This window comes from Patagioenas fasciata, chromosome 19 (genome assembly GCF_037038585.1).
Source record: "Patagioenas fasciata isolate bPatFas1 chromosome 19, bPatFas1.hap1, whole genome shotgun sequence".
NCBI lineage: Eukaryota > Metazoa > Chordata > Aves > Columbiformes > Columbidae > Patagioenas > Patagioenas fasciata.
In genome coordinates this window covers 13337161-13363288 of record NC_092538.1, presented here as the reverse complement: position 1 = coordinate 13363288, position 26128 = coordinate 13337161, and the positions used below count along the sequence as shown (strand labels likewise).

At 46.3% G+C, this 26128-nt stretch overlaps 1 protein-coding gene across 8 annotated transcripts in view; it reads right to left on the bottom strand.

The window, feature by feature from the left end:
* Positions 1 to 22013, bottom strand: part of PITPNM3 (PITPNM family member 3) — a 55781-nt gene extending 33768 nt beyond the window's left edge. Inside the window, exons 1-3 of one of the 8 annotated variants that reach the window (XM_071817171.1) lie at positions 21879 to 22013; positions 10638 to 10733; positions 3584 to 3691 (exon numbers count right to left, since the gene is read on the bottom strand). In XM_071817171.1, the coding sequence (XP_071673272.1) occupies positions 3584 to 3691; positions 10638 to 10733; positions 21879 to 21900 (226 nt within the window). In that variant the 5' untranslated portion in view covers positions 21901 to 22013. Of the gene's footprint in view, positions 1 to 3583; positions 3692 to 10637; positions 10734 to 10818; positions 12831 to 13752; positions 13868 to 20016; positions 20127 to 21878 lie in introns of those variants that run through there. The other 7 variants (XM_071817172.1, XM_071817175.1, XM_071817170.1 and 4 more) reach the window with 7 other exon arrangements.
* Positions 22014 to 26128: the final 4115 nt, after the last annotated feature.

Here is a 26128-nt window from a genome sequence, read left to right as displayed (position 1 = left end):
GGGTTTATACATAGTGAGCAATAACTTTCCTCCTCTGAGGGATGCGGCAGTGCAGAATAAGAGCTCCGCCACAGCTCCCCTCCTCTTCAGATGCCCCAGCTACTCACAACTGACAACTTGGCTTTTAAAGGGAGTAAAAAGAAAATTAAAAATGACAGCCTCTTCCATCTACAGCATAGAAATCTACTCTTCTCCATTCTTTGTGCTGAAACTGCAAGCAAAGAGACCACCTTGGTACCTGACCTTTGAGGAATGAAAATTATATGAATGAACCACTTTCCAAACTCCACATACAATCTCTTTCACTTTCAGTTCCTCACCACAGACATTCACAGACTGTTGTCCTGCTAAAGAGCTTGGGTCACAACCATCATCTGCTTCCAGCGTATTACAGAAGCATTATCTGCAACAGCTCACGGGAAAAGTAACTGTCGAGGCAAAGCTGCCGCCCGGCACTGCCCTGGACAGAACCGGTGAAGCTCTGAGGAGGGCGAGAGCTAAAAGAAAAACCAGGTCTCCTGCCAGGAGCACAGCCCGGCCTTCCGAAGTGCTCATATACACGAGTCTGTCAACTCCAACATCACTGGAAAACAGGTTTCATGAAAACTGCTTCTCATGACAGCTTTCAATGGCTTGCAGACAGAAATTCTCCATCTCAAAAGAAGAACTTCTGATGGAAAGTGAATTCAATTTCACTACAGAATTGAAATTCATTTTTATTTGGTAGGTTTCAAAAACCAGACAATTACTTCTTTTTAAATCTTTACTAACAAATTTCAACTCTGAATGTAAGTTTGTAACATCTAGATTCAGGTCCTTTGGTGTGCGTTACTGTGTCTCTCCACATCAAACGAAAACATGAAGGCAAAACAAAAACACCAGAAAGGAAACGCTTGTTTTCAGATGCCAAGTGGCATATAAAAGTCATCACTGGTGTGAGCACAATTATGTCAGACTTCCGAAAAAGGGGAGAGGAGAGGAGACGCTGCACCTCCAGACGGTGCGGCCGCCGCATGGGAACGGCAGCCAGGAACGGCAGCCGCCGCGGCATCGAACACGCGCTGATCTCAGCACGTGGAGCAGAAATCAGTACGGCTGGAGAAAGGACAGAGAAAGCAACGCTCTCCGCAGCAGGACCCAGCCCTCAGCTAGAAAAACACTTTAGCCCTTAGTTTAAACTTCCTCGCTTATGTGTATATTTGCTGAGCTGTATTCTGGAACATACAGCATCACAAAATTAAATGACGGTAGTTGCAGAACAAGGGTAACCCGCCCCAGTATAAACTGCTGCCACGATGATTTGCAGAAATCAAACTCACCACTTCTCTCAAAACCTGCTACCAGAAGGAACCTCTTCTTTATACGAGCCATCTGATGTGTTTTAGAAAGCTGTTGACTATTCTAGTTTCCAGCCTTCCCTTCCACTGTTCACTAAGCCAAATTTTCTGTTTGCCATTCTTCACATTATTAGGCAGTGGCAGATGCTACCGCAATAAATTCAACAGCAGTGTAAACACAACAGCCGGCTGTGCACAAACCCCTTTAACCAATCCCACGGCCCAGGAGGACATGACAAGGAGCGAGGTCACACGCGCCTGGGGGCAGGAGCAGAGGAGCTGGTTTACACGGACACTGCCGGGGGCTCCGGGCGGCCGTGGGGGAGACGAGCGCGGCGCGGGGCCAAACCACTGCGCTGGAAGCAGAGGCACGAGGGTATACAGAGCTGCTTCTCTTCGTATCGAGTGCTCGGACCGTTGCATAAATGTTGGAGAGCCACAACAGGGAAGGCATCCCCATCAACGTCATTTATGTGGCTCTACAAGTTTTTAATTCGGCTTGATTGCTGTTTCTCTTGTTTTCTCTAATGAAAACTTAATAAATTTAAATGCTGCTGCCAGTTTTCCACCAAACTTATTTCTGCCTCTGATGAGAAAGGCTTTGCTGGTCAAGTGCTCTCAGTTGTACTTACTGAGAATCAATGGCCAAATTAAATCATGTACTTGCCATTCACAAAGTTTTCTGAGAGCCTCGTCTGTCTCGCATTGGAGCTGCAGCATCACTTACGCAGAATGCAGTGGGTCTCCAGCTCTGCCTCGAGCATACTGCATATTCTCATACATCTTCATTTGTCGAAAGAGCCCATAATTATGTGCTTTATTAACCCATTTATTAAACCATGAAAAAGGACCAGTGCTCTGCTCTCAATAATCTTTCTATCAGCCTTGTTTCTTAACAGTAGAAACCTTTATAAACAGTCTCTTACAGCTCTTTCCTTAGCGCACAACACAAATGACACTACAGAAAGAAAACACAGAACAAAACACACACGCAAAAAGCACCGCCAAACAAAACCACCCTTGCGTCACGGGGGTTAAAATGAAAACAAGCATTCTGAATCTTCGCCAGCCCTGGAAGAAACAGAGAAATATCTGCAAGAATGGAAGGATAGCTGGTTCTTGGCAAGTTATTTAGAAGACTAACTCATATTTGATGCAATACTGTATTAATTTTTCTCACTACTTTGTAGCGGAGAAAATGGCATATTCACAAAACATACAGGTTCTCCTAAAAATTGCCATTGAATCCCTGACTCCAAATGAAGTCACCAAGCAACGTGAGACCTTGATGTCATTGTTAAAAGCAAATGCAGAACAAAGAATTTTCTTCTCTAATCACCTGTTCAACATTTGTAAATACACTCTGTGTATTGTGTCTGCCTGTCAACTAAATACTATAAAATAAATCGTTCTTACGGTAGGTAATCAAGAAGTTTGTGACTCAAATATTACTTTCATATACCTGCATACTAGAATAGACCTGTTCACAGCTATCTTCAAGACTGACAACAAGCAGCAAAACCATGAAGAAAAGCCTCCTGAAAAGGCTCTAAAAATGGACAAATCCATCAAGTTCTTTAAAAAGCTAGATTAATTAACAAGCACCATTCTGCATGAGCCCTATACCACTGACAGATAAGGAAGTTAGGTCCTTCTCTCTCCCTAAAGTCAAAGAGGTAATTTCCAAATGACTAGGTAATTTAAGAGCCAAAGTAACAATTAAAGGAAGACTGCTTAGGCTTTTGTCCTAGGTCCCATATTCTTACTGGTGGATGAATGCCCATTCCCCCTACATTTCAGAGGCACATAGTTACCTAAACATTTACCTAAAACTGGCCCCAAATACTCCTAAAAGTACGTGTGCCCTCAAAAATTACAGATAATGATTTGTTGACTTTAAGTAGCAAAATAACCCTGTGACAATGACCAACAAGTCTCTTATATACCTTGCACTCTTGTAGTCTATCTCATGGTTGCTGAGCGAGTCCAACACCAACTTCCCACTGAAGTCAATACATTTGTATTACCTGGCCTGCCAGAGCATAAGTTTTCTCCTGAAAGAGATCACTGCAATTCATCTGACAGCCCTCAAATGCTACTTACATGGCTGTGTAAACCTTTTAACTGTGAGATGCTGTAAATGATATTTCTGCCGAGTATTTACGCAATATCTGACAACTAATTGCTTCAGTAGCCAGATTTTCTTGTTAACTTTAAATTAATATGCAAGGCAAGCTAAACATTACCTTGATTTTCTTCCAGCTTCCCAATTGTTTCTATCTGTTCAACAAGGTCATTTGAGTTCCACTGGCTCATCCCTATGAGAATGGCACTTTTTCCTTCCACCATCTCTTCTGTAGGAGGAAAAAGGAGAATATAATAAATTGCAGTGACGGACAAGAGAAAAAAGACAGAGTGAGAACGAGGAACTGAGGGAGAAGTAAACACTCTTCGTGGTCCCTAATGGGCATATAAAACAGGTTAGCACATGCAGGACTCTCGAGGAAAACTGCTGGCTTACTGATATGCCCTACAGCAAACCCACATGCTGCAAATTGTAGGAAAACCATGGAGAAGAGAGGACTGCCTGAATTTCTGCAAAGCAGAGGGAAGAATGGACACACAGACCAGTTTAAGGCATAAATGAATCAGAGTTCAAGGCAAGTGGGAAGTAAGGAGGAACAAGCACAGAATAAATTGATTCCTTCTAAGGAAAACAGGAGTATTTGTATCCCTTTGTCTTCTCATAAAGAAACTGCAGGACAAAACAACTTTTGTAAGGACAAACTGCATCTGGTGCTTTAACTCACCAAAGGAGGCAAATAACAAGAACAGACTCCAACGCTGTGACGTGAAACTGTATTTGAAAATGTAGATTGTCTATGAAGGTCAAGCCTGACTGCGAAACTGGAACACCCCGGAGTCTGCCTAGGTCTGCGTTATGAAAAACACCCTGACCCCCCCTGTAACGCAGGCAGGGGCTCGCGGCACTCAGTGCCCGGGCCACCTCAGGCCTGCAGAAGCCAGCGAGTCCTATCTATTCCCACCACTCTTCTGTGCCTCTTCACGTAACTGACTACAGAGATGTGCTCATCTATTTTGTGCTAGAAAACCTAAAGTGGAGCCTTGACATTTTTGTGGGCAGTCTGGTAAGGAGAGATAATACCTTTTATCTGTAATATTTTTTCCCCTTTTATTGATGAGGCTTGCTTGAGACCGAAGTCATAACAAAATTCAGTGAGTTGTTTCCCCAATTACCCTTACTGAATATAGAAATTTGGGCTTGACTCTTTGTGCCCATTTAAACCTTTACCATACCACACTGTTTCTGAAATGCAGTTAGTCCACAAAGAACGCAACTATACCCATCTAAACAAAAGATTTCCCCCTCCTCTCTTCACGTGTCTGCTTATCCCCACCCCTCTGCTTTGAGCTGCTGGCAGCAGAATACCCTTGACGTCTAAAGAATGGAGAACTTTCTGCATGCCGCATGGAAAGCGAGAAACAAAGCAAAGTTGGGCAAAAGGAAACAGCAGAATATTACTTCTCCCTTTCTCCATGGATTTCACTAAATGAAGTAGCCAGCCAGGGCAGATGAATCAACAGTGAAAAAAGGTACAGCTGCTCCATCTCCAGCACAGGTGCTCCACTCTCCGTTTACAAGGCTGTCAGCCAGAAATTCGTTTGACCCCAACTGTTTTTCAGAACACAAAAGCAGCTCACTAAAGTATTGTTTCACTTGTGCCGATGCTGTGCCCTCTGCCTCGTACTTCAGGCCGTCTCTGAAGTGCAAATTACGTGTGGGCAGATGCAAAGCCTGGGATAGCTTCCAAATTCTCCCATAGAGAAACACGGTACCAAACTCCAGCTGCACTGTGCAGAAGGCCCTTTCAGCTGCAAGAGTATCTAACAGTGGCAAAGTGTTCTGTATAAATAACAGAGAATGGGTGAGAAATACAGGTAAGAGACATTACAGGAAACTGTTATGCTGTAGATAGAGTCAGGATATCAAGCTACTTCATTTCTAGGAGGTGAAAGCTACCGTCTCCCTCTTGGACAGGTTCTCCTCACCCCAGCACAGACAAACTCCTGCACTTTCTCTGGTGCCATGTTTAATCCACGGATAGTGCCAATTACTGTAGCCCACACATGCCCACTCTACCAAACATACAAGCTCCCTCATCACCCAGAGAGCTTCTGAGCACAGAAACGCCTTCTGCCTCTTTTGCTAGTATCTATGCTTTGGGGTGTATTTATTTTCCTGACATTTAAACACTTTGTTATAACTGACTGTTTGGGAGAAAGTATCTCCCGTCAGGAACAGACACCATCTATCGATCTGCTTCAGGCAGCAGCTTAAAAATATTGATGAGCAGGAAGGTTTAGAAGACTGTTGCATACAGTTTGCACAGAAATATCTGGAAACTCTCATACCTATATTTGTCTCTTGTAAAGTCTTGTAAGCAGAGGAGGTGACAAAAGACCATGAGTGGACTCCATGGGCATGATATACTCCAAACACCAGACACAAAGAGCCACTGCAACGCCACAGACGCAGGAGTAGCACTATCAACATCAGGTACATGGGGCTCTTCCAAATGAATGATAAACCACGTATCATCAGCAATTAATGTATCACATGGAAAATAATACACAGAAGTGCTTCCCATGGACGTTTGACCTTGAGGCAGGGGGAATGCCACCCATGAAAAACTGAGGCAAGATACACATCTTTACATGAAGACATTCACAAGCCATCTTTGCAACACAGCCTTTCTTAAAATTACCATACTTGGGCGAATGAGGATCAGCATTCCCACAGCTTGAGAGGCTTTTTGCTAAGCACAGTAGAATTTTACACCACACTGCTGTCTTAGAGCACAGAACACTGAGGAGTGCTTAGATCTCCCAAACCTCCACTCTAGTTCATTGACAGCATCTCCAAATAATATTCAAGTTGCTCAGCAGAGCATTTTAAAATTATATAAATGAGACTAGTGGATCTATTTGCGGGAGAGGAAGGTGCAGCAAATTAAGGGCAGCTCTTAATTAGCAAAGAGCTGCCATAGCCTCTTCCATGAATAAGAATACTGAGAAAGCACACAGAGAGCCTGGCTTGAAATATATACCATGTATCTATTCGCTTCAACTTCATACAAAGCAAAGAAATACAGAAGACAGTGCCATAGGCTCATCTGAATAAGGCAAAACTAATGACAAAAGTTTTTACGCAGACTAAATAAACCCAGCTGGAGAAATGAGGCGGCTGTATTCCACACGACCTTTTCAATTGTTAGCAAAGCCGTCAGCCCGCTTTTACCTGTAACCTCTGCTACAGCTACACACTCACGAGGCAAGGAAAAACATGCCCTCACATTCTAAATCAAAAGCCTAGTGCACAGATAAAGAAATGACGAGTAACTTATGTTTCTGATAGGTCCGATTCTTACCCACTGGATTAGTTTAAATCCAGAATAACAGTTTAAGTTGGAGTTCATTTGAATGTAAAGGAGGTGGCTATAGAATCCTCTGCGAATGGCAATACTACCATTCGCATCTTCTCACAGACACGCCATCGACTGTTAACCCTGCTGCTTCTGATGGCGTCCACAAAAAGCCTGAAATTACCTCCCAGGTGCTTTAATAACAACCACCACAGCCTCCTCTTAAACACCACTCTGATTTCCAGCCATCTGCCAGAAAAGATCCCTCATAGTTTACAACTGGAAAAATGAAAACCTAAAGTGAAACCCTAAAATAGGCCATATGTACCCACAGTCCATCTCTTTTTACCCACCGCCTCATGCTGCCTCCCGTGAAGAGTCCAATGCCCAAACAGGACCAGAACTTGTAACAGAGCCCAAATGCCGTAGGGAACATTTCTGTCACTCCGCAGGGCATGATAAAAGGCTCACAATAAGTATGTAGGTGGAAGCTTACATACATTCGCTTTGTTTTAGCTTCCAAATGTATGGCTTGCTCTTTGTGCTTTGCCAGCTGCTCCAGCCCGTGGGCTTTGTGCTGAAATTAGACATGGAAGTTGCTAAACTTGTCAACAGTGAATAAACTCCCCAAAAAAGGCAGGGAAACAAGGAGTGCATTTTTTTTAGCAGAAAGGCAATATACCAAGAGCAAAATTAATCAAGGTAACAGGGCCAGAACAAGAAGAACCTTAAATTTGTCTTCATCCTAGTGGTTGGAGTCTAGTTTATAAAAAAGAAGATTGGAAGTGCTTACCAAGGAGCACGAATGCAACACAGTTTGCAGTACGTGGACTCAAAGAGAAGAGTTACATAGCAACCGTTAAAACAATGCCTGCGCAGGAAGCAGCACACGGACCGAGGCGGGAGAGGCACAGCGTCTGTCACAGCGTTCCTGCTCCTGCACCACCGCATGAGAACAAATCCACCCGAAATGCTCACCAAGAGTGCTCCAGCACACACACCCTGCCCGCCCAAAACACACAACGGCTTCTGTTCCTAACTCACACACATCCTTCTTCTAGACTTCTACACTTATTCACTGACTTCCACAAAAAATAACAGCTTTCACAATTAGCCGCTTTGGATACGGCCCCAGACTGAGATTAACATTGGCCAGTTTCCTACTCTCATTTTGCTCTTAGAACTCTGGTTGCTAAAGCCAAATTACGCTTCTCTCATGGCTACATCTGGCTGCTGTTGAGGTCCCCAAGGCCCTGGAGCGGCGACCGCGCCGTGTTCCAGCGGCCTGAGGAGCAGAGAGCCCGGCTGCGCCGCCAGCGCCTGCTGCTGAGGCCTCTCCTCCTCACCGACTTCCGCTTCACGCTCTCAAGTGTCAGCTGTCCGGGTGCATCCACTGAAAGGGAGGCTAGAGGGTTTTATTATTATTTACTCCCATATTGGAAAATACACATTTGTATACATAGGACTTCCCTCAGCTTTGCTCTTCTTCACCTCAATTTTCTAGAACAGTCTTAGTCCTAGAAACATGATGCAATTACAATTTCTCATTATGGGCCGCATTTGGAGCAGCACCCCACAAAAAAGCCTACAGGCCATTCCTTCTCAAGAAAGCACAAAACCTCCCATTCGTATCAACAGCTCGTGAGCACTCCCGAGTCCTCTCACAGTCCACCCGACAGCAGCTGGTCGACAGCCTCCCGCAGTTCACAGGCCCCTTCAGAAGCTCAAAGCAGCCTATGTGCAACTCAGTGCAGGATTTACCCAAGTTGTAAATCCACACAAGGAAAAACCACTTGTTTACTCAGCACACAATTCTCCTGCCCAAAGACAACAACAAACACACACCCCAAAACTGCACACCCACACTGAACAGCCTTTACCTGCCATGCTGTGCAGCACTTGGCTACTTGCCCTGTGGTGTGAATTGAGCAGCAATTTTCAGCAGCTGAAGCTCTCCTCCTGCTCTCCAGCCAAGAGGCAAAGCAGCATTAACTGCAGGTTTTCAGACCATGGAGCATGTAGTATAAGCAGAGTCATGTCCCTTAGCAGGACTCAGTGTACACGAGGCAGCAATATCACAGTAGCAAAGTGCCAAGAATGACTGAAAGAGCTTAAAACAGTGGCAAATTCGGGATGGCAAATAACTCAAGTGTCCTGGTGAATCCCTTCAGCTGTTCTTACTGCCTGGAATTTGATACTGTCCACAATTATCTTACCATGAATATTTCAGTACATTCATTTCATGAAACCTAGCCATGAACAGCCCCATGGAAAAAAGAGAGACTGCTATTTCCTCACCAAACCCCTGGAGATTGTGTTTCATCCTGCCTACTCCTCACTGCCAGGACCTGTGATCACCTGGACGATGCACATTTCTGTGATTGCCCGAAGGACTTCCAGGGACTGAGATGGATTCCAAGGGCATGGATTCTCATGAGACATAACACAAATACCTTGAGACTTTGCTTCTGCTTCTAAAACACAAGACTACTAGCTACCATTCCTACGGTTAAAAGAGTAAACAAATATGTATCTACACATATATGCCACACAGTCTCTCCCCCAAAGTCTTAGTGATGCATCCATATCAGCTTTGTACCTATGACAATTTACAGCACTCATAATATGATGTTAAATTCCCATAATAATGAAGTATCCATCTGGGGAAAGAAAAGAAAATCACGTAGGTACACGGCTCACCCGCGCAGCCGCTGCGGAGCCCGCGCCCCCGCCGACACCGGCGATTACAAGGGACAAATCGGCTTACAACATCTGTACTTCTTTTCTCTCCCTGTGCAGACAGCTGGAACATCCCTGTGCTAAAAGTCTCTTTCAGGCAAGAAAGCCGTTTGGTTCAGAACAGGTATATAAAACCAAAACAGCATTCAGCCATGTATTTTCTGAAGCATGCACTGGCACGTGCACACACACACAGCTCTGAATTCTGCACTCAGAGCTCTCAAATCCCTTTTCAAATAGAGATGGGTTGCTGAATCCCAGCTCAGAAGTGCAGATCTGAGCCAATTTCTGGCTGGGCACGAGTTGGCATTGTGACACCAGACAACATACAGTTGGACTTTGTGCCTCAGCCCACCCATAAATATTTTTTAAAACGCTCTCATTTATTTACCTGAGTCACTTATTTCCTTACTCTCCCTTCGATTGCTTCTTGATTCTCAGATACAGAACCCACTACACCAGCCAAGTAGGTATTACTGTAGGTCTAGCTGTACCAGAACAGGGAAGAAAACTGATATTTGATGCATATCTCATGTCTCAGGCTTCAAAAAGGCCCTGAACTGAATATACACCTTATTAACACAGGCAACAGATGAGGGAACTTTGTTCCTCGGAATATATTTAAGAGTGGGGGTTTTTTTAAACACAACAAACAAACCTACTATAGGACATCCTTTCAAGCAGAGGTTCCAGTCACTTCAGTGAAAGTTTTGCCAGAATGGAAAACCCAGGGCACTGGTTATAAGAGTTGGCCACCAGTAACAGTCACCCACAACCTCCCTCGGGAACGGCGAACGAGGGCGCTCCAGCCGTAACAACCCGTGCTACCCGAGCTGTAAAGGGGCTGGGCACCTGAGAGCCCATGGAGCTCGGGACTGTTGCAGTCACGCTGCTTCTAACACCAGATCCAGTCCATGGCAGCTCGCTCACCCACCCAGCACCCATCTCCAGTAAATTTAGGCCTGTTCACAAACCCCTGAGAGAAGATCTGACGTTCTTTTTTCAGATCTCAGTCTGAAGATAGTACATGTTGTCAGCTCAGCCCCAAAGGAGCTTGGTTACTTGCTGCAAAACTGGGGAAATAACAGGGAGAGGAAGACTAGAACCATGTACTGACCTCGCGCATCAAAGAATTCATCATCGGAGCTCTCCACAGAGTCTTTGAGGACGTTCTGCATGTGCCACTGAGCAGCACTGAATCGGCGTGGGCCTGCTGGAAACACAGAGAGACTCACGTTAACCCAGGGAATCCTCACCTCTGCTCCAGGCTTAATGAGAACAAACCAAAGTTCACAAACAGGTTGTGCAGGTGGCTCAAGAGGATCGCGGTGGTCGGAGCGCGTGCTTTAATCTCGACAGCCAGCCAAAGTTCCCAAGATGGCACCAAAACTACATCTCTCACTTTCACCTAACAAAAGCAATTAAAACAAGTTCTTGTTAAGGACAAGCCTGCATCACTTTCAGCTAATGCAGTGACTTGAAAAGATAAATTCTATTGAATTCACAAGGCTGTTCAATTGCAACACTCAAACTGTACATTGTTTATTAAGTAGCATTTCCCCGGGACATGGCAGTAGCTCCCATTTACATTCCGTTTCACTTCTATAAGAAATGCCATCCTATTTGGCCCACAGATTTACAGACAAACTACTGCATTCTCACTCACCGAGCTGTTTTCATCAGACAGCTTTGTTTTGCTGGAGCCTGGGGCTCTCATCTGAAGCTTGCCACTCAGAGACAGCAAGGTAAAACCGCATTAGAATAAGAACAGCACCAGATGCAGTCATGACAGCTCAGATGGTCCCAATGGACTATCATATTCAAACTAATTTGTAATTAGTAAACCAGACCTGCCTAGCTATATCAGTTCTCCTCCAATCTACAGCACCACAACACTAGAAAGTAGTAGTGAAATGTATTATTTATATTAACAAAGTCCCCCCTCAAGCCAGTGGGGAACCAGGGATCAAATTCCCCATATCCATAATAACACTGCAGCTATTGGAGAAAGGACTTTCCTTGCCAAACAGAATAATGTTCTTGGGTTTATTAATTTCTCTAAATGATGACATCAGACCTGAAATCTAATATCCTGTGGCCCTGTCCACAAAAGCCATGTCCTTCTCCCAGTAGTAAAAAAGCAGCTCAGGCAGGAGACGCATCCTTCCACATCATTCTGGGGAAAACACGCCACTGGGTACAGGCTTTTGTTCTACTTTCACCCCATCTATAGATGAACTAATTAGAAATATGAATGAAAGGTGGTAGGAAGAAGCAGATTTTAGCTGTCCAAAAATGAAGCAAGAAAAAAAAAAAGATCAGTTAACAGCAATTTATTAGCTAAAAAAAAAAAAAAAAAAAAAATCAAAATAATTGTTTATTAAGGAGTCAGTGCTCCTTACAGGAATACAGTGCCGCCATCGCAGAAGTCAACCTAAGACCCCAGACTCCCCTGTCTCAGCCTTCGGCGCGTAACCCAGGCACAAGCCGGGGCTCCGGTGCTCCCTGACAGCAGAGGCAGCGGTGGAACACCACCACACTTCACACAAGTACCTCGTTCTCGACATCTCGCTTGCACGTATCCAGGTTCAGATTGGATTGATCGCACATGATCGTTACTCGGAAAATGAACAATCACAATATTTTTATATTGCAGCATGTACAGTAATGCACAGGATCTCCTCCAAAGCAGAGACTGTTCTATGCATTCTGTGTTTCCCACCGCTTCACATAATGTGATCTCAGTCTAGGACTGAAGTTCCTGGCTGTTACAACAAATCAAAGAACAGAAATCCTACAGACTCCGTAAAAAACAACGTACAGGCAGATTAACAAAATAGCAGCTCTACTTTTATTACCTGTGATTATGACTGAAGCCATGCTGACTGGCTACGCTTAGGAAAAAAGAAAACAAAATAAAGCCCACACAAGACACCATCAGGTCCTAGGATCACATCTGGTACTGTATTTTTTTTCAGTCAAGCATCCACTTGAAAAGCTCTCCAATTATGCATTCACCTGATCCAGTTAGTATGATTCACTGAAGACTCGTTCCTCATTATGATTATCATTCATTTGCTATGATTCATTGATACAGCAGAACAATTGTTTAAAGACCTCGTAACAGCCACTACTTTTCCTTAATTCCCAGTTCCCTTAAAAATACAGATAAGTTTGTACTCATCTTAAGAAAAAGAAGATTCTCACCTTAAGCTGTTTGCAGACCAAAATAAGGAGTAAAAAACCTAAAGTATACAACTGCGTGCACACAGGTGTTTGCAAGCATGCAGATCAGAAGCTCTGTGACGTGAAGCATCCCAGAGAGACGCTGAACTGTGTGCCTCAAGCTCACACTGCGTAATTGCATAAATGGCACAAAAGGGCACAGAACTATATTGGAAAGGGAGCAACCTACAAACTCTGTAATAGCAATGGTGGTGGAAGAAGCATAAGTAAGAGAAGATATACTGGTGGGGTAAAAACGCACTGGAGATGAAGGACAGCAAGGACATGTAAGGACCTGTGTATGGGAAGGTCTGCATTTTTTTGGCCAGGTCAGACCATGCAGCCCAGGAGCAACATGGTGGCAGATCTGAGATTTAAATGTAGAACAAAGCCGAGAACTCAAGGTGCAAGCAAAGTGGATTCTGTTAAGTCAATCCACACCCGCTCAGCCACATCGCCACTCAGGAAAGCTCACTGATACTGCATAAATTCACTGTCTTGGCTCTAAATTGAAGCATACCTATAAATGATAAGCAATTCACAATGTCTGTGCAGCATCTGCTTGTACCAGTAACTGCTCTTTCCTGTACATTTCTTACCAGAACCTATCCAATTCGCTTGGGTTCTGTTCTCATCTTCTGATTCCCAAGTTCTTTTGTTTCCTTGCTTTCTTTACTCTTTGGCAGTAGGGAAGAATATCTTCTGATGTGTTCATTTTTAGGCTTACAGAAGTTGTGTCGGTTTTTCAAGACAGGGAAAGACAAAGAAAGCTGATTTCAAGCATGGCAATTCCAAAACGTTTCTGCAAAACAGCCCTGCTTCTTAGCAATAGCCTTAAAATAAACCCAGCCAGGCACAAAGAATGTGAATCTCAAGGCACAGCAATGTAATGCAGCAATGAGCACATGCAGATTTTTACATAATCTCTACAAGGCCCAGATATAAAGTAAAAAAAGATGCCAAAGTACTTAAGTACTCTGGAAGTCCCACCAAAGATCACTACTTACTTCGATTGTGCGTAGAGCCCTGTTCTGCCCTGCAGCTCAACCAAATTTCATTGCTATCTTGATGGGATGCAGAAGACATCCGAGTTTTGCAGAGTTTGTCAGAATCAGGTTTTTCTACTCTGTTGATGGTAGTAACCGCTCTAGGGACTCGTGGCCTTTATGTGCAGCTGTCTAAGCTCTGATCCCAAAGTCCAAGGTCACAGAGTTTATCTACACTTATACCAGAGAAAGCTTTGAAGTTGTATGGGGTTAACATGGCAAGGTTTTGGCAGCAAAAGGGCTACAAGGGTGGCTTCTGTGAGAAGATGCCAGAAGCTTCCACAACGTTCAACAGAGCCAGTTCCAGCCGGCTGCAAGACATCCGCTGCTGGCCAAGGCTGAGCCCATCGGCCATCCTGGCAGCGCCTCTGTCGTAACATATTTCAGAAGGGGGAAAAGTTGCTGTGCAACATCAGCCGGAAAGAGGAGTGAGAACGCAAGAGAAACAGCCCTGCAGACAGCGCGGTCAGTGAAGAAGGGAGGAGAGGCTCCAGGCCCTGCAGCCCATAGTGCAGACCACAGTGGGGCAGGCTGTCCCCGGCAGCCATGGAGGGTAGCGGTGGAGTGGATATCAACCTGCAGCGCATGGAGAACCCCACGCCAGAGCAGGGGGACATGCCCCAAAGGAGGCTGTGACCCCATGGCGAGCTGGTGCTGGAGCAAGCTCCTGGCAGGACCTGTGGCCTCATGGTTCCATGCATGGAATCATGCATGGTTCCAGTGACCTTGGGGTTCTGTGCAGACTGTGAAGGGAGGGCAGAGAAAAGTGTCACAAGTGTCACACATCTCCAGGCATAAATTCTGGCTATGAGAAAAGCCCCTGGGAGCATCAGTTTTATTACATTGCACTAGGAATGCTTCTACATTTAAAAGCAGCTTAAACATAGCAACAGTCAGCGGCACAAGTCTGTGTAAGCTCACTGCAGCAGCTCTTCACATCCACATTTGTTTGCTGGCTGGACTGCATTGCATCGCCCTAATACATTAGTCTTATTGAGTCTGCTTCCTTCTGTGCCAGCAGATTAGCATTAGCCACCTTAATAGGACTCTATTAACATTTCTTGATTGCATTAGACACTTGCATTGCCTGGACTCGCTGATTTGATTTACAGTGTCAACTGCTGCATGTTTTATTTTATTACTTTTTTTCAGAGAAGGAGAAGACAAGTCTTAACTTCAAATACAGGTTAACTCCTTGGTAATGACACTTGATGCTTCTAACTCAGCAAACTTTCTCTTTATCAGATTTTTGACTAATCCTTAACAGCCAGATTTCAGCAATTTTTGCAAGCAGGGTAGCAGCTTACATTTCATTTCAGTTCTTCGGTATCACAACACCTAAGGACAGAAGGGGAAACCATGTAGAAATGCAATGCCTTTAACAGAAACTAATTTTCCAATCACAATAGTTGAACTAGAAGCACATGTAGTAACTCCCACAGGCTGCTGAGGCAGCAGGACAAACTGACAGTAGGATACAAGGGGAACATTTCCAAGCGGCAGAAGGAGAGTTCACAGAAATGTACAGGTGCTTTTCTTCTAGGAGAAGCAGAAGCAAAGTTTCCTACCTTAAGTGGTTTTTTTTGCGTAGCACTGCAGGTTGCTAAACTCGGCTGTTCCAGAGGGAGCTGGCTAGGGGCTTGCCCTGAGTGCACCCACAACAGCAGTGGGGGAGATGACAAAAGCAGAGCCATCATGCAGCACCATACACAGAAGCTGCATTCCCTAGTTAGGCTAACACTAATTAAAATTAATTGTAATTATAATTAAGATCGCAATCAGTGATTTTTTTTCTGTTGAAAAAGTCTTGCTTTTTTCTGCAAAGAACAGCTGGAATCCCATTGGTACTTTACTGCATCTGTGATCTGGTGACATGAGATGAGGTGATGTGATGCATGAGTAAAATGCAACTTTGAAAAGCACTCTCCCGATTTTCCCTGAACTAAATCATGTCACATTTTAATTCTTCTGTGGCTGACACTATCACATATCTGGGTGAACACAACTCTTGCAGGACCCACAGAAAACAATTTTCCCCATCATGGCTATACTAGATCTGGGTTTGCAAACTCACCATACTTCACCATACACCTCAACCTCCCAGAAGCTCTCATACATTGCTAACTAAAAGCAAAGTCACTCCTTAATGTTGTTGAAAAAGAATCCTTTAAGGTAATATTTTTAGATTCATAATATGCTCATTATCCCATTTACCCATGTTAGATATCGATTTTCTTAACACTAAGACCTATAAATAAGTATCACAGTTGAAATCTATACCCTGTACAGCAGATTCCCTAAGTGCAAGAGCAGCAGACACAATCAGTTGCATCCTCATGTGATAGGCAGTAAAATAGCTGACCCCCCCACTATCACTCAATAATTCCACATGTTCTGCTACTAGTACCAAAAATGCTGTTTCAATAGTACTTGTTACGCGAAGACCATATTGAAAATGCCTATCAAGTCGGGAGAAAGAAAAGCCATCTACTTGCTCCATTCCAGTAACTGACATTACCTCCGATTTATAATAAACCAATACCATACATGGTAGGCCCAATCTCTTTAGGTGCAATACATCTGGAGATGAAATATGTGCGTAGAGCATAGTAATTCCTTCTATAAAACAGAAGGAACGGTTGCCTGTGGAAATTACGTCCTCTAGTGGACAGCACACTTTACCAAGATACATGGCTCTGCCATTGGATCTAATGAGTCGAAAAGTCATTATACAAAAGCAATGGGAAGCAAGCCTAGCCTTGGTGTGAAATCACAGCCACAGTACCTGTCTGCACTGGTTCTGCTTTCTCCTCCGTTTGAATTAGCTTTTACAAACACTGACTGCAGCTGAAAATGAAACCATGACTTGGGTCATCACTGTTTATGTGAGAGGACAGAGTAAGCAGAACAGCAGACACAGGCCAGAGGAGTCAGTTTAAGAATCACTCCAGCAGCCCCTAAAGGGCCTCTTCTCCTCTACAATGCATGAATCAATGTTTGCCTTGTCAGGCCAACAGGGCAGATGGAAAGCAAGCAGGCTGACCTGGATGCCAGCCTGGGCAGCCCCTCACCTGCTCGGGCAGTACCGCTCACGTACCAGCCTCGGCCAGTCGAGCATCCAGGCCCAGGTGTGCTCGCACCAGACCTCCCAGGAAGACGCACTCAAGCAGCCTGGGACAAGAGCAGCAGTTTTCAGCTGATGCGATTACAGCAGCAGGCTCTCCTGTGAAACTAATTCAATGCGATTCACGTCACTGTCATAATAGCACAGATTTCAAGCTTTGCAGCAGGCCCAGCAGTTTGCTACATATTTTGCTTGGTAATAAGCATTTGCTGATCAAGCCTAGACATGAGCACATGCCACAGTCAGGCAATCATAAAAAAAGCACTCCTGAATACTACCAAACCAACCTACTTTTAGCAGAGACAAAATAGCATGCAGTATTCTCATAGCTACTGAAAACTCAGTCTTTTACATAAAGTGCTGAAGACTGAATTAATCTCAATTAAAAAATAATCAAAACCAGACTCTGTTGCACAGATCAAAACATTTCCACTTGTCAAAAGTTGTTTTGGAATTGTTACCATTTGAACTACACATCATTTTTCCATTTGGAAAGAGATGCTGGGTAGAAGAAATAACCTTTGCTGTTACCACTGGCTGCTGTTGCATAATTCTACTTCTTTCTCTTCTGCCGGTTTCAGAGGCTTCCTGCCTACCCATTAAGTGATTTAACTGAGCTACCCACATAGTGTTATTTAGTGACTATGCAGTTGAGACTTACCAGAGGCCAAAATCACCTACTGTTATTTTCTAGTTTTGTTTTATTTCTTCTTTGGTAAACTTAGAACTGAAGATGTACTTTAGAAATACGTGAATTTGACTATTACCAGAGACAGTCCTCAGAGTCGGGAGCTCAGGTAAGACAGAGGGAGATGCTGATCCTCCCTCCAGTTATTCCAGAGTGAAAACTACAGCTCGCTCAGACTAAGCCCTCACCTGTGCGTAGACCACCAGGAAAGAAAGGCCATATACGCCATTATCGTTAGCAAGGCCACACAGAATTCATCCAAAGTCACACAATGTATCTGTAGCAGAAACTGGAACTGAAATGAAATCAGCTGAAACCAACATGCAGTCCACTGCCTGTGGAAGGGGCTGGGGGTGCAATGGGAGGCCTACCGGGGGATATCGAACTGTGAAGCCAAAGGGGGAGAGGAGGCCAGAGGGAGGGAGGAAGGGAAAAATAAAAGTGGGAAGCTAGAGGGAGGTCAGAGAGAGCACACTAGGCCAAGGTGGACAGAGAAGGAAAAAGTCGAAGGTCAAGGGGGAGAGTGCTCAGAGGACAAAGTGGGAGGCCAGACAGGTGGAGGAGAGGAGGAGGAAAATGAAAAGAGAGAAACCCAATGGAAGAGATGGAGGCTGAGAGTGAGAGGGAGGGAGAGGAGTGGAGCGAGGGGAAGACGGCAGGAGGCCAGAGGCCGAGGGGCAGCCAGAGCTGGACCTGGTGGCTGCCGGCAAGAGAGGCCAAGGGGGGAGAGTGCGCAAGGCCAGAGGAAGATGGGGAGCCAGAGCGGGGGGCCCAACAGAGGGATATAAAGGTGGGGAGAATAAAAGAGTAATGGGCCGGGGGGAGGAACATAGGGAGCCAGAGACGGGGAGGCAAATAAAGGAGAGGGAGGCCAATGCAGGGGCGAGAGGCATCCAACCCGCCTGACTGGCGGCCGCTCTGAAGGGAGGTGATGCCGCTTCCCCCTTCCCTCCGGGGAGCGCAGTCACCCGGGCCTGCGGGGGAGCGGGCACGGACTGTGAAACCAGCAGAAAACAAGCTTCCTAAACATTTAAGGCAACAAAGAGTTTTCCATCTGTTTGGTTCCCAGAACTAGTCTGCAGACAAGCTGAGGAAGGTTAGGAGCTGACATGGGAAAGCAGTGGAAACATGCACAGTTTATCTCACCGTTTGCAGCAAGCCACCAGAGCAAACCATTCTGTCCATTCACGAACCCGCAGTGCCCCAAGCACCGGCCAAGCCCTGCCCTGCTGAAATCTGCACACTTACAGCCTCGCGAATCGCAGACTCAGCAGCTTTGCTGGCACTTCAGAAAGAGGACAGAAGAGGAAGAATTAAAAGGGACATAAGTGGGACAAGCATTAGGAGAAACGTCCTGGTTTAAGAGGCAGCAAGATGAGAGGCAAGAAGTCACGAGCATGTAAGTGGGAGAAAAGGAGAAGAAAGGTAATCCTTGAGGGGCAATACATCAGTAGGGTCTTGGAGCGAACAAAGTCAGCAAGTCTGTCAGAGAAGCCGCGGCCCAGCAAGAGGTGTTAGAGCACTCCCTCCGAGAGCAGCGCCGGGCTGCGGGCGGTGCGCTGAGACTGCGCTTCTAGGAGCTGAGAAAAAGGGTGACAGGTACAAAGGAAAAATGGAAAGGTGAAGGGAAGCATTAAGGGAAGAATGAAGTGGTCAGTTTTGGAAAGAAAGCAGCTTGGGACAGAAAAAGGAGAAGAGAGGCAGCAAGACTGAGCAGATACCAAGAAATGTTAAACAGGAGTGTCAGGAACTCCCTTTATTCTCACTGTGGCTGCACCAGTCCCTAAATTAAAATCAAAAGGAGAGCAAAGAGCACAGCTGACAAAACCAATGACATAGTTACAGGCAGAAGTCCACACAAAATGCAGGTTCCATTGTCAAGAAGTGAAAGAGCTAACCAACGGAAAAGTCCAGACACCACGATGGTCAGGAGCAGCCAACATAACCAACTCCTCTCTCCCATTCCTCACGCAGTATCTTTCATCTCATACCAATTCAGTAATTATAAGTCCCTGGTTACCTACTCTGTATATCCTTCAGCTGGCAGTTCTGCAGCAGATGGTAAGGACAGGAATGTATTTGCTCACTGAGTACAGGAAACAAATCAAGAAACTAAGCCATGCAGCCCTTTAAGCCCCTATTTTAAGGTACCAGTGACATTTCCAGTCTTGCACCTTATGGGATTACTGGCGAAATGGGAGGAAGACAGAGAGGAGGTCTAATGCGACTGTTCAGGCTCCAAATCCTAGACGAGGCTTTCTTGTAAACGCGGTGCATCTCCCAGAGCCGTTCCTCGATGCTGCGCGCGCCAGCTTTCCCCCGCAGAAGGTAACTTCACCCTCCCTCTCAGCAGTATCATCACCTCCTACAAACTCACTCCCCAAAACCAGAGAAGATATGAATAGTCTCTAACCTTTTCCTGCAACGACTGTAGGTGGACTGCCTGCATCACATCTGAAGGACTCTGCTTTCACAGTGCAGAGATTTTGGCTTTCTGAGGAGGCATTTTTGAGTCACTGCTGCCTGTTAAAAAATGAAGTAGGAGATGAAGAGCGGATACCACACCACCCCCAGAAGGACATGTCAGGTAGGGATCTGCAGTTGCTGCTATAGGATTTTGCGACCTACAATCCTGCAAATGCCCAGTAATTTTTTGTGCAGGGACTATTCCAAATGCTTAAGATCTGGAATCCTCCAGGTGAGATCTGGCTACTCAAACAAGTCACGTCAGCCACCTCTAAAAGCCCTTTATAACCACACGTATCATTCAACTGTGATCAAGCAGCAGATTTCATGGCTACTAAAATGCTGGTCTTTCTATTTGTCATAAGGTTACAGTATTGGCAGGGGCTGCAAGGTAGGGTACATACAAGCAAGGGCCACAACATATTTGTGCATATTTGTGAAAAACTCGGTAGGCTAAATTTATAAAAGCTGCACATTTCCCCTGCTCCTAACTCAGATATGTTCTGCCAGAACTACATGGTGAATGGTCAGTTCCTGCTTTTCTTTACAATAAGAAGTCGTGACAACATCAAGAAGCCACCATCAAAAGTCCTATTTTGTCTACTGAAGTGAGGTGGAATCGCATCTAAGACAAGTACCATCCTTTAAAGTTCCTAAAATTCCTGTGCAAAGTTGGATTTGAGCAAGCTACGTTATTCAAGTACCACTGACAGTGAAAGCAATGCTCCCTCATTTTCCAAGTAAAGTTAAAACCAATGCCAAAGAAAAAACAATGAGACTTTTTCCTCACTTGATTATTTCTTCATTTTCCAAACACGGAAACAACCATTTAGTTCAATACTTCATTTGCATCTTCCGAAATTATTGATGTTCTCATATTCCTGAGCACTATGTCTCTAGGCTGTCACCAATCCCTGTGTATTTTCATGGAATAATAATAAAAAACAAACAAACAAACAACAAACACTGCTGAGCAAAAACTTTGGGTTTAGCTTTAATATTACCATGCTGCTGTAAAGCTGTGCAAGAACTGACACCAAACACCAGGCAAGGCTCGGGTGCAGACCAGCAGGCATTCAGTCGCACACAGTTAGGCCTCCACCTTAAACAGCAACGGGCTCTGTGTGCAGCCTAGAAGAAAACCACTTCTGCAAGAGGTTTCCCATCTCTGCTGCGAGCTGACACCCAGAGCACAGGCCACCTGGTGTGGGGCTGCCCTGCCACCAGGCACGGGCACCAGGGCTTTGCTTCTGAGTATGCCCAAGCCCTCTGGCCTCACCCCAGTTAAGCAACCTCCCAACTGCTCCGGTTCTGGAGGCCGCACGAGTTGAAGTACGTGACCCTACAAGCACAGGAGACCGCACCTGCCTGCTCCCTGCAGCAAGGCATGAGCGGCCCGCCTGCCTGCAGACGAGCCCACGGCTGCTGCGTCCCAGGCTGCTTCCCGCGAGCAGGCGGCAGCGAGCACCGGCTCCACCAGGCGGCAGCCACAGAGCTCCACAGAGCACGGAGAGACCCTTTCCGGCCCAGCACCGGGGAGCAAAAGCGGGAGGCGCCCAGACGGCGGCTGCTGGGGCGGGCGCCCGTGATGCCGCTGCAGCCCCGCGCGGCGCCACCGCGGGCACCGAAAACCGAGCGGACGCCGCTCGGAAAAGACGAGGCGGGCAAACGCACCTATGCCTCATTCACCGAAGTTTGCATTTACCGTGCCGGGGGGCCGGCGGACACGGCGCCGGGATCGCCCGCGAGGGCCGCAACCCCGCGCTCCCTCAGGGCTGTCCCGCCCCGCCGCGCGGGCTCAGCACTCACCTGGGCGCGGAGCCTTCGCCATTTCAGGTCTGCCCGCTGGCAGCCGAGCTGCCGCCCGCCGCCTCAGCTGCTCGCCCGCGGGGCCCCCGCGGCGCGCCCACACCGCGCGCCCCGCCGCCCCATCTGCTCCCGGCGGAAGCCCCGCACCGCCCACCCGCCTGCGGCGCTGGGCGACGCGGCCGGGAGACGACGCCGGGAGACGCCACCGCGCAGCCCGCGCGCCGCCGCGCAGCCGCCGTCGTTAAAGGCGCAGCGAGCGGCTCCGCGGGGAGCGGCCGGGCCGGGCCGGCGTGGCGCTCGGGACCGGCCTGGGCAGGGCGGCGGGCGCGGGCCACGACCCCACCAGCGGGGTTGTGACTCCACCGGCCCCACGGCGCGCCCGCCGGGGAGCTGTCGGGGCTCCCTTGGTGTGGTGGGCAAGATGTCTAATTATAGAAATCAAACCTTGTACAAAACATGGTCTGCATGCTAATTCGTGAGGAAAATGATCAACACAAGTGGCAATGCCATCTGTTAGAGGCAATACAGAGCTGCTCAAGGATGGGAGCTCAAGAGAGGAGTGTGATCCACTGACACCGTTGCCTCACTGAAACCACCTGCTCACCTAAAGATCCAAACCTGCTTGTACTGGGCAGGGAAAGTCGCTCTGAAGGTGCAAAGCAGCAAAGCTGAAGGTGGGTTGGTTGGTTAACATCTCCAGGGCTGAATTCAAGCCCAGATTCTATTGAGGTGTGCCAGCCAACACTTGGTTCAATCTGGTTTAAGCAGCCTTTGGAGCCAAAATGAGGACTGCTGAGGATGTAAGAGAAATGGAGAATCTGTGCTCTAGAGACAGCATCATTTATCCAAAGTCAGAAGATAATTGCTTAATTCAAGAAGGGGTTGATGGTGAGTGCAGTTCCATGAGCAGCTGTGGAACTGCAGTGACAGAGCAGTGTGGGACTCGGGGAAAGCGGCTCATGAGGCTGCAATGATGGCCACAAGGACCCCTTACGCTCAGTTCCTATACCCTGCCTGAAGTCACCACAGGATTTGAGAGGCAGCCCTAGGGAGCAGACACCACACTGAGTCAGAGGAAAGAGCAGGCAGCGGAGCAGCTTGCGGCCAAGCGCTGTACATGAGCCACCCACCAGAAATGGGTTGCACTGTGCTATTTTACAAGGAAGGGCTGCGAAATTCTCTGGCAGCAGCCACCTGCCAAAGAAGCTGTTCAGGATCCAGAAACAAGCCTTGAGATGGCAACTCTTGGCAACATAACTTCAAATAGTTTATATGTCACCCACAGCCAAAATAATAAATAAATAAATAGCCAGGATATGTCAGAGGCCAACCCTTTAGAGCAGCATTCTGCCAAAAAAAGCAAAGGGAACAAAAGCATAATCCACAAAGCCATAACAGAAGACAGCAATGGATGGGCAAGTGGTCCCAACACAGCCTTTATGCTCCTCACGGGTACAGGGTGATGTCCAGCACGGAGGTACATGGCTTGGCGGGGGGGCTATGATGTGGCCAGATTGCTGCTACTTCTAGTTAATCCTGGATATCAGAAAGGCCTCTTATTGCTAAGGTTGCAGTGACTGGCATGAGGATTGCTCAGCTTTGCGGCTGGAGCTGGATGTGTGGCTGTAAAAAGGCCACAAAAGACACAAGGCAGCCAGACAAATGCCTGTGCCTGGCAATGAAAATGTTCCTAACAATATCACAGGTCTTGCTCTGTAGAGAAGCAGGGTCTAACTCACGGTCAAGACAGCTGTCAATAGCTACAGAAGCAAGAACTGCTGAGTCCTGAACCAGTTGGCCTCCTCTGCTTGACTTCTTCATTGGCTCTGACCTGGAAGATGCGTTTTCCTCCTGCCTCAAGGCTTCTCAGTAGCTAGAAGCTACCAAACTAAAGGTCTGTCAGAGCAGAAGCAGACTCGTGCTGATCAATAATGTCAGGCTGAGGCCTTCTCAAATGCAGGCAAGGAAAAATGGTACTTGCTGTTTTAACTGCAGTGCTCTCCAGTGTTGATAGCGACATGAGGAGGAAGGCATAAGGAATAAAAAACAGATGGAAAGAAAGCTGGTAAGAATTAACATCACAGGATTTAAGCAGGATTTCATGAGTAATTAATTTATGAAGATTGTTTTTTTCTCTGCACTGTTTACAATTCTATAATAACGTATTCAGAGCTTCCTGCCAATTAACAACTATCATTGTCCTTCTGATGCACACAGAGACTGCATTGTCTATTTCAATATCCACTTTGTCCCTAATAAGAGGAGTGAAAAAAAAAGTCTCTACCTGTGTAAAGGAGAGGGAAAAATCTCAACATTAATCAGAAAGTTCCCTAGAAGTCCCAGACTGGGGGGCTGGACAAAGCTGGTACTCTAGTTGCAGAACTCTGGCTCAGGGTGCTCTCATTTGTAAAGCAGTCGCAAGGGTCCAGGCAGAAGCAAACACACAGGTGAAGCACAAGGAAACTGATGATAAATGGCCAGTTGGGACCACTGTCCTTCAACCTGCTGCTCTTCTCTCAGACCACGCTACCATCCTAGAACATCAGTGTAATGTACATCAAGCATGGTGCAAGAGAGAATGTGCGGTCTTCTGAGGAAGAATATGCTTGAATACTATTATGTTCTTCCAGAACATACCTTGAGCAGATATACTGAAGCAGTTCTTCTATTTGGCTGATAACTGACATGACATACAACAACAAAAAAAAAAAAACAATCCAAACCAAACCAGAAAACCTGCACCTCTTTTCCTAGTGGAAGAAAAGCAATCCATAGAGAAGCAGGATATGCAGAAAGTTATCCTCCAGGAGTAACCCAGAAACAAAGCAAGATAAAGAGAAGAAACTAGTTCAATTATGCTCTTACGTTGACATTAATGGAAGTTGAACTAGGTCCAGCATTAATACAAAAATTAGCTCCAAAGCACTGGTAGAAAAAACACTGTTGCCATAACTACCTCACTCCCAGAAGCACGTTGATTTAATTCCTACAGTTAAATATTTACAGAGCAGATTGCATGTTTTCAGGAGCTGCAGGAGCTGCTCATAGAATGCAAATGCAAAGTCCTGTCATCAGGGTTCTGACAGATTTCCAGAGTCACCCACCAGGAGGGAGGAGCACGGCTGCCCCGGCAGGGAGGGCAGGACGGGCCGGGGTACCCGCGGCACCGGCAGCACACGGTCCCACAGCACCGAGCACGGCCGGGTGGGACAGGCACAGGTCCCTCTGGCAGCCCAGGCGTCACCAGAGCGGGTCTGGAGAGCAGGGGACACACGGCTGCGCCTGCGGAGCAGCGAGGACCAGGGACTTGCCCGACTACAAGGGGGGCTCTTGGCCATGGGCAGAGGTCCCAGACAGGCCAAGTTAGGGCAATCAAAGCCTGTTGGTGCACCCAGGATATGGCACTGCCCTTGCACCAGACTGCTCTGACATGCTTCTACCAGCCATGCCCTATATCACTCCAAACCACTTAACTTTAATTCTACTTCAGCTGTACATCACTACAACGATTTCTATTTGTTGGAGTCATCCACACGTCTATAGAACGACTGAAGTCTTTCATCCTGTTTTTGCTTCATCCCTCTCACAGCTGTGACAATGAAGAAACTTGCACATAAACAATCAAGGAAAAACCAGGCCTGGAAAGATCTTACAATGAAATCTACTCCAGACCCATGCAAGTGGATCCTCTGCAATACCAGGTCAATACTTGTTTTGGATATCTGACCTGTTCCTAAAGACTTTCAGCAATAAGAAACAGTCTCCAAGAAAATGTATTCTTCACTATCTATGCCAAAAAATACTTGTAAATCCGAAGCTGCTTCTGGTACTCCCCCATGACTTAGCTTTAAAGAAGTACAGACGCAGATGCATGACAGTGCTGGGCGCTGGCTATTCCAAATGGGTTCAGACAGAAGTTCTCCTAAATTAAAACTATGTTCCGCCCTAAGAAACAAGTGTTGGTTGTTAAAAAATAAAATGTCTTGAAAATACATTCACAGGCATATATACACACACATAGAGACACTATGGCTCTAACCTTTCGGACTTAAAACCAGGTCCACATCGTCTACATCGTTACATTTGGTGTAAATTTCAAGACGAACAAATCAGTAAACCAGGTTTCACTAAAAAGAAAATTAGTTTTAAAATGCATGTTCTAGTTGGAGGAAATTAAATAAATCTTAGGTTAAAGATTCTTCTGTTACAGGTTGAGCTCTACTGGAGAAATTCGTCACAGGACACAGCAG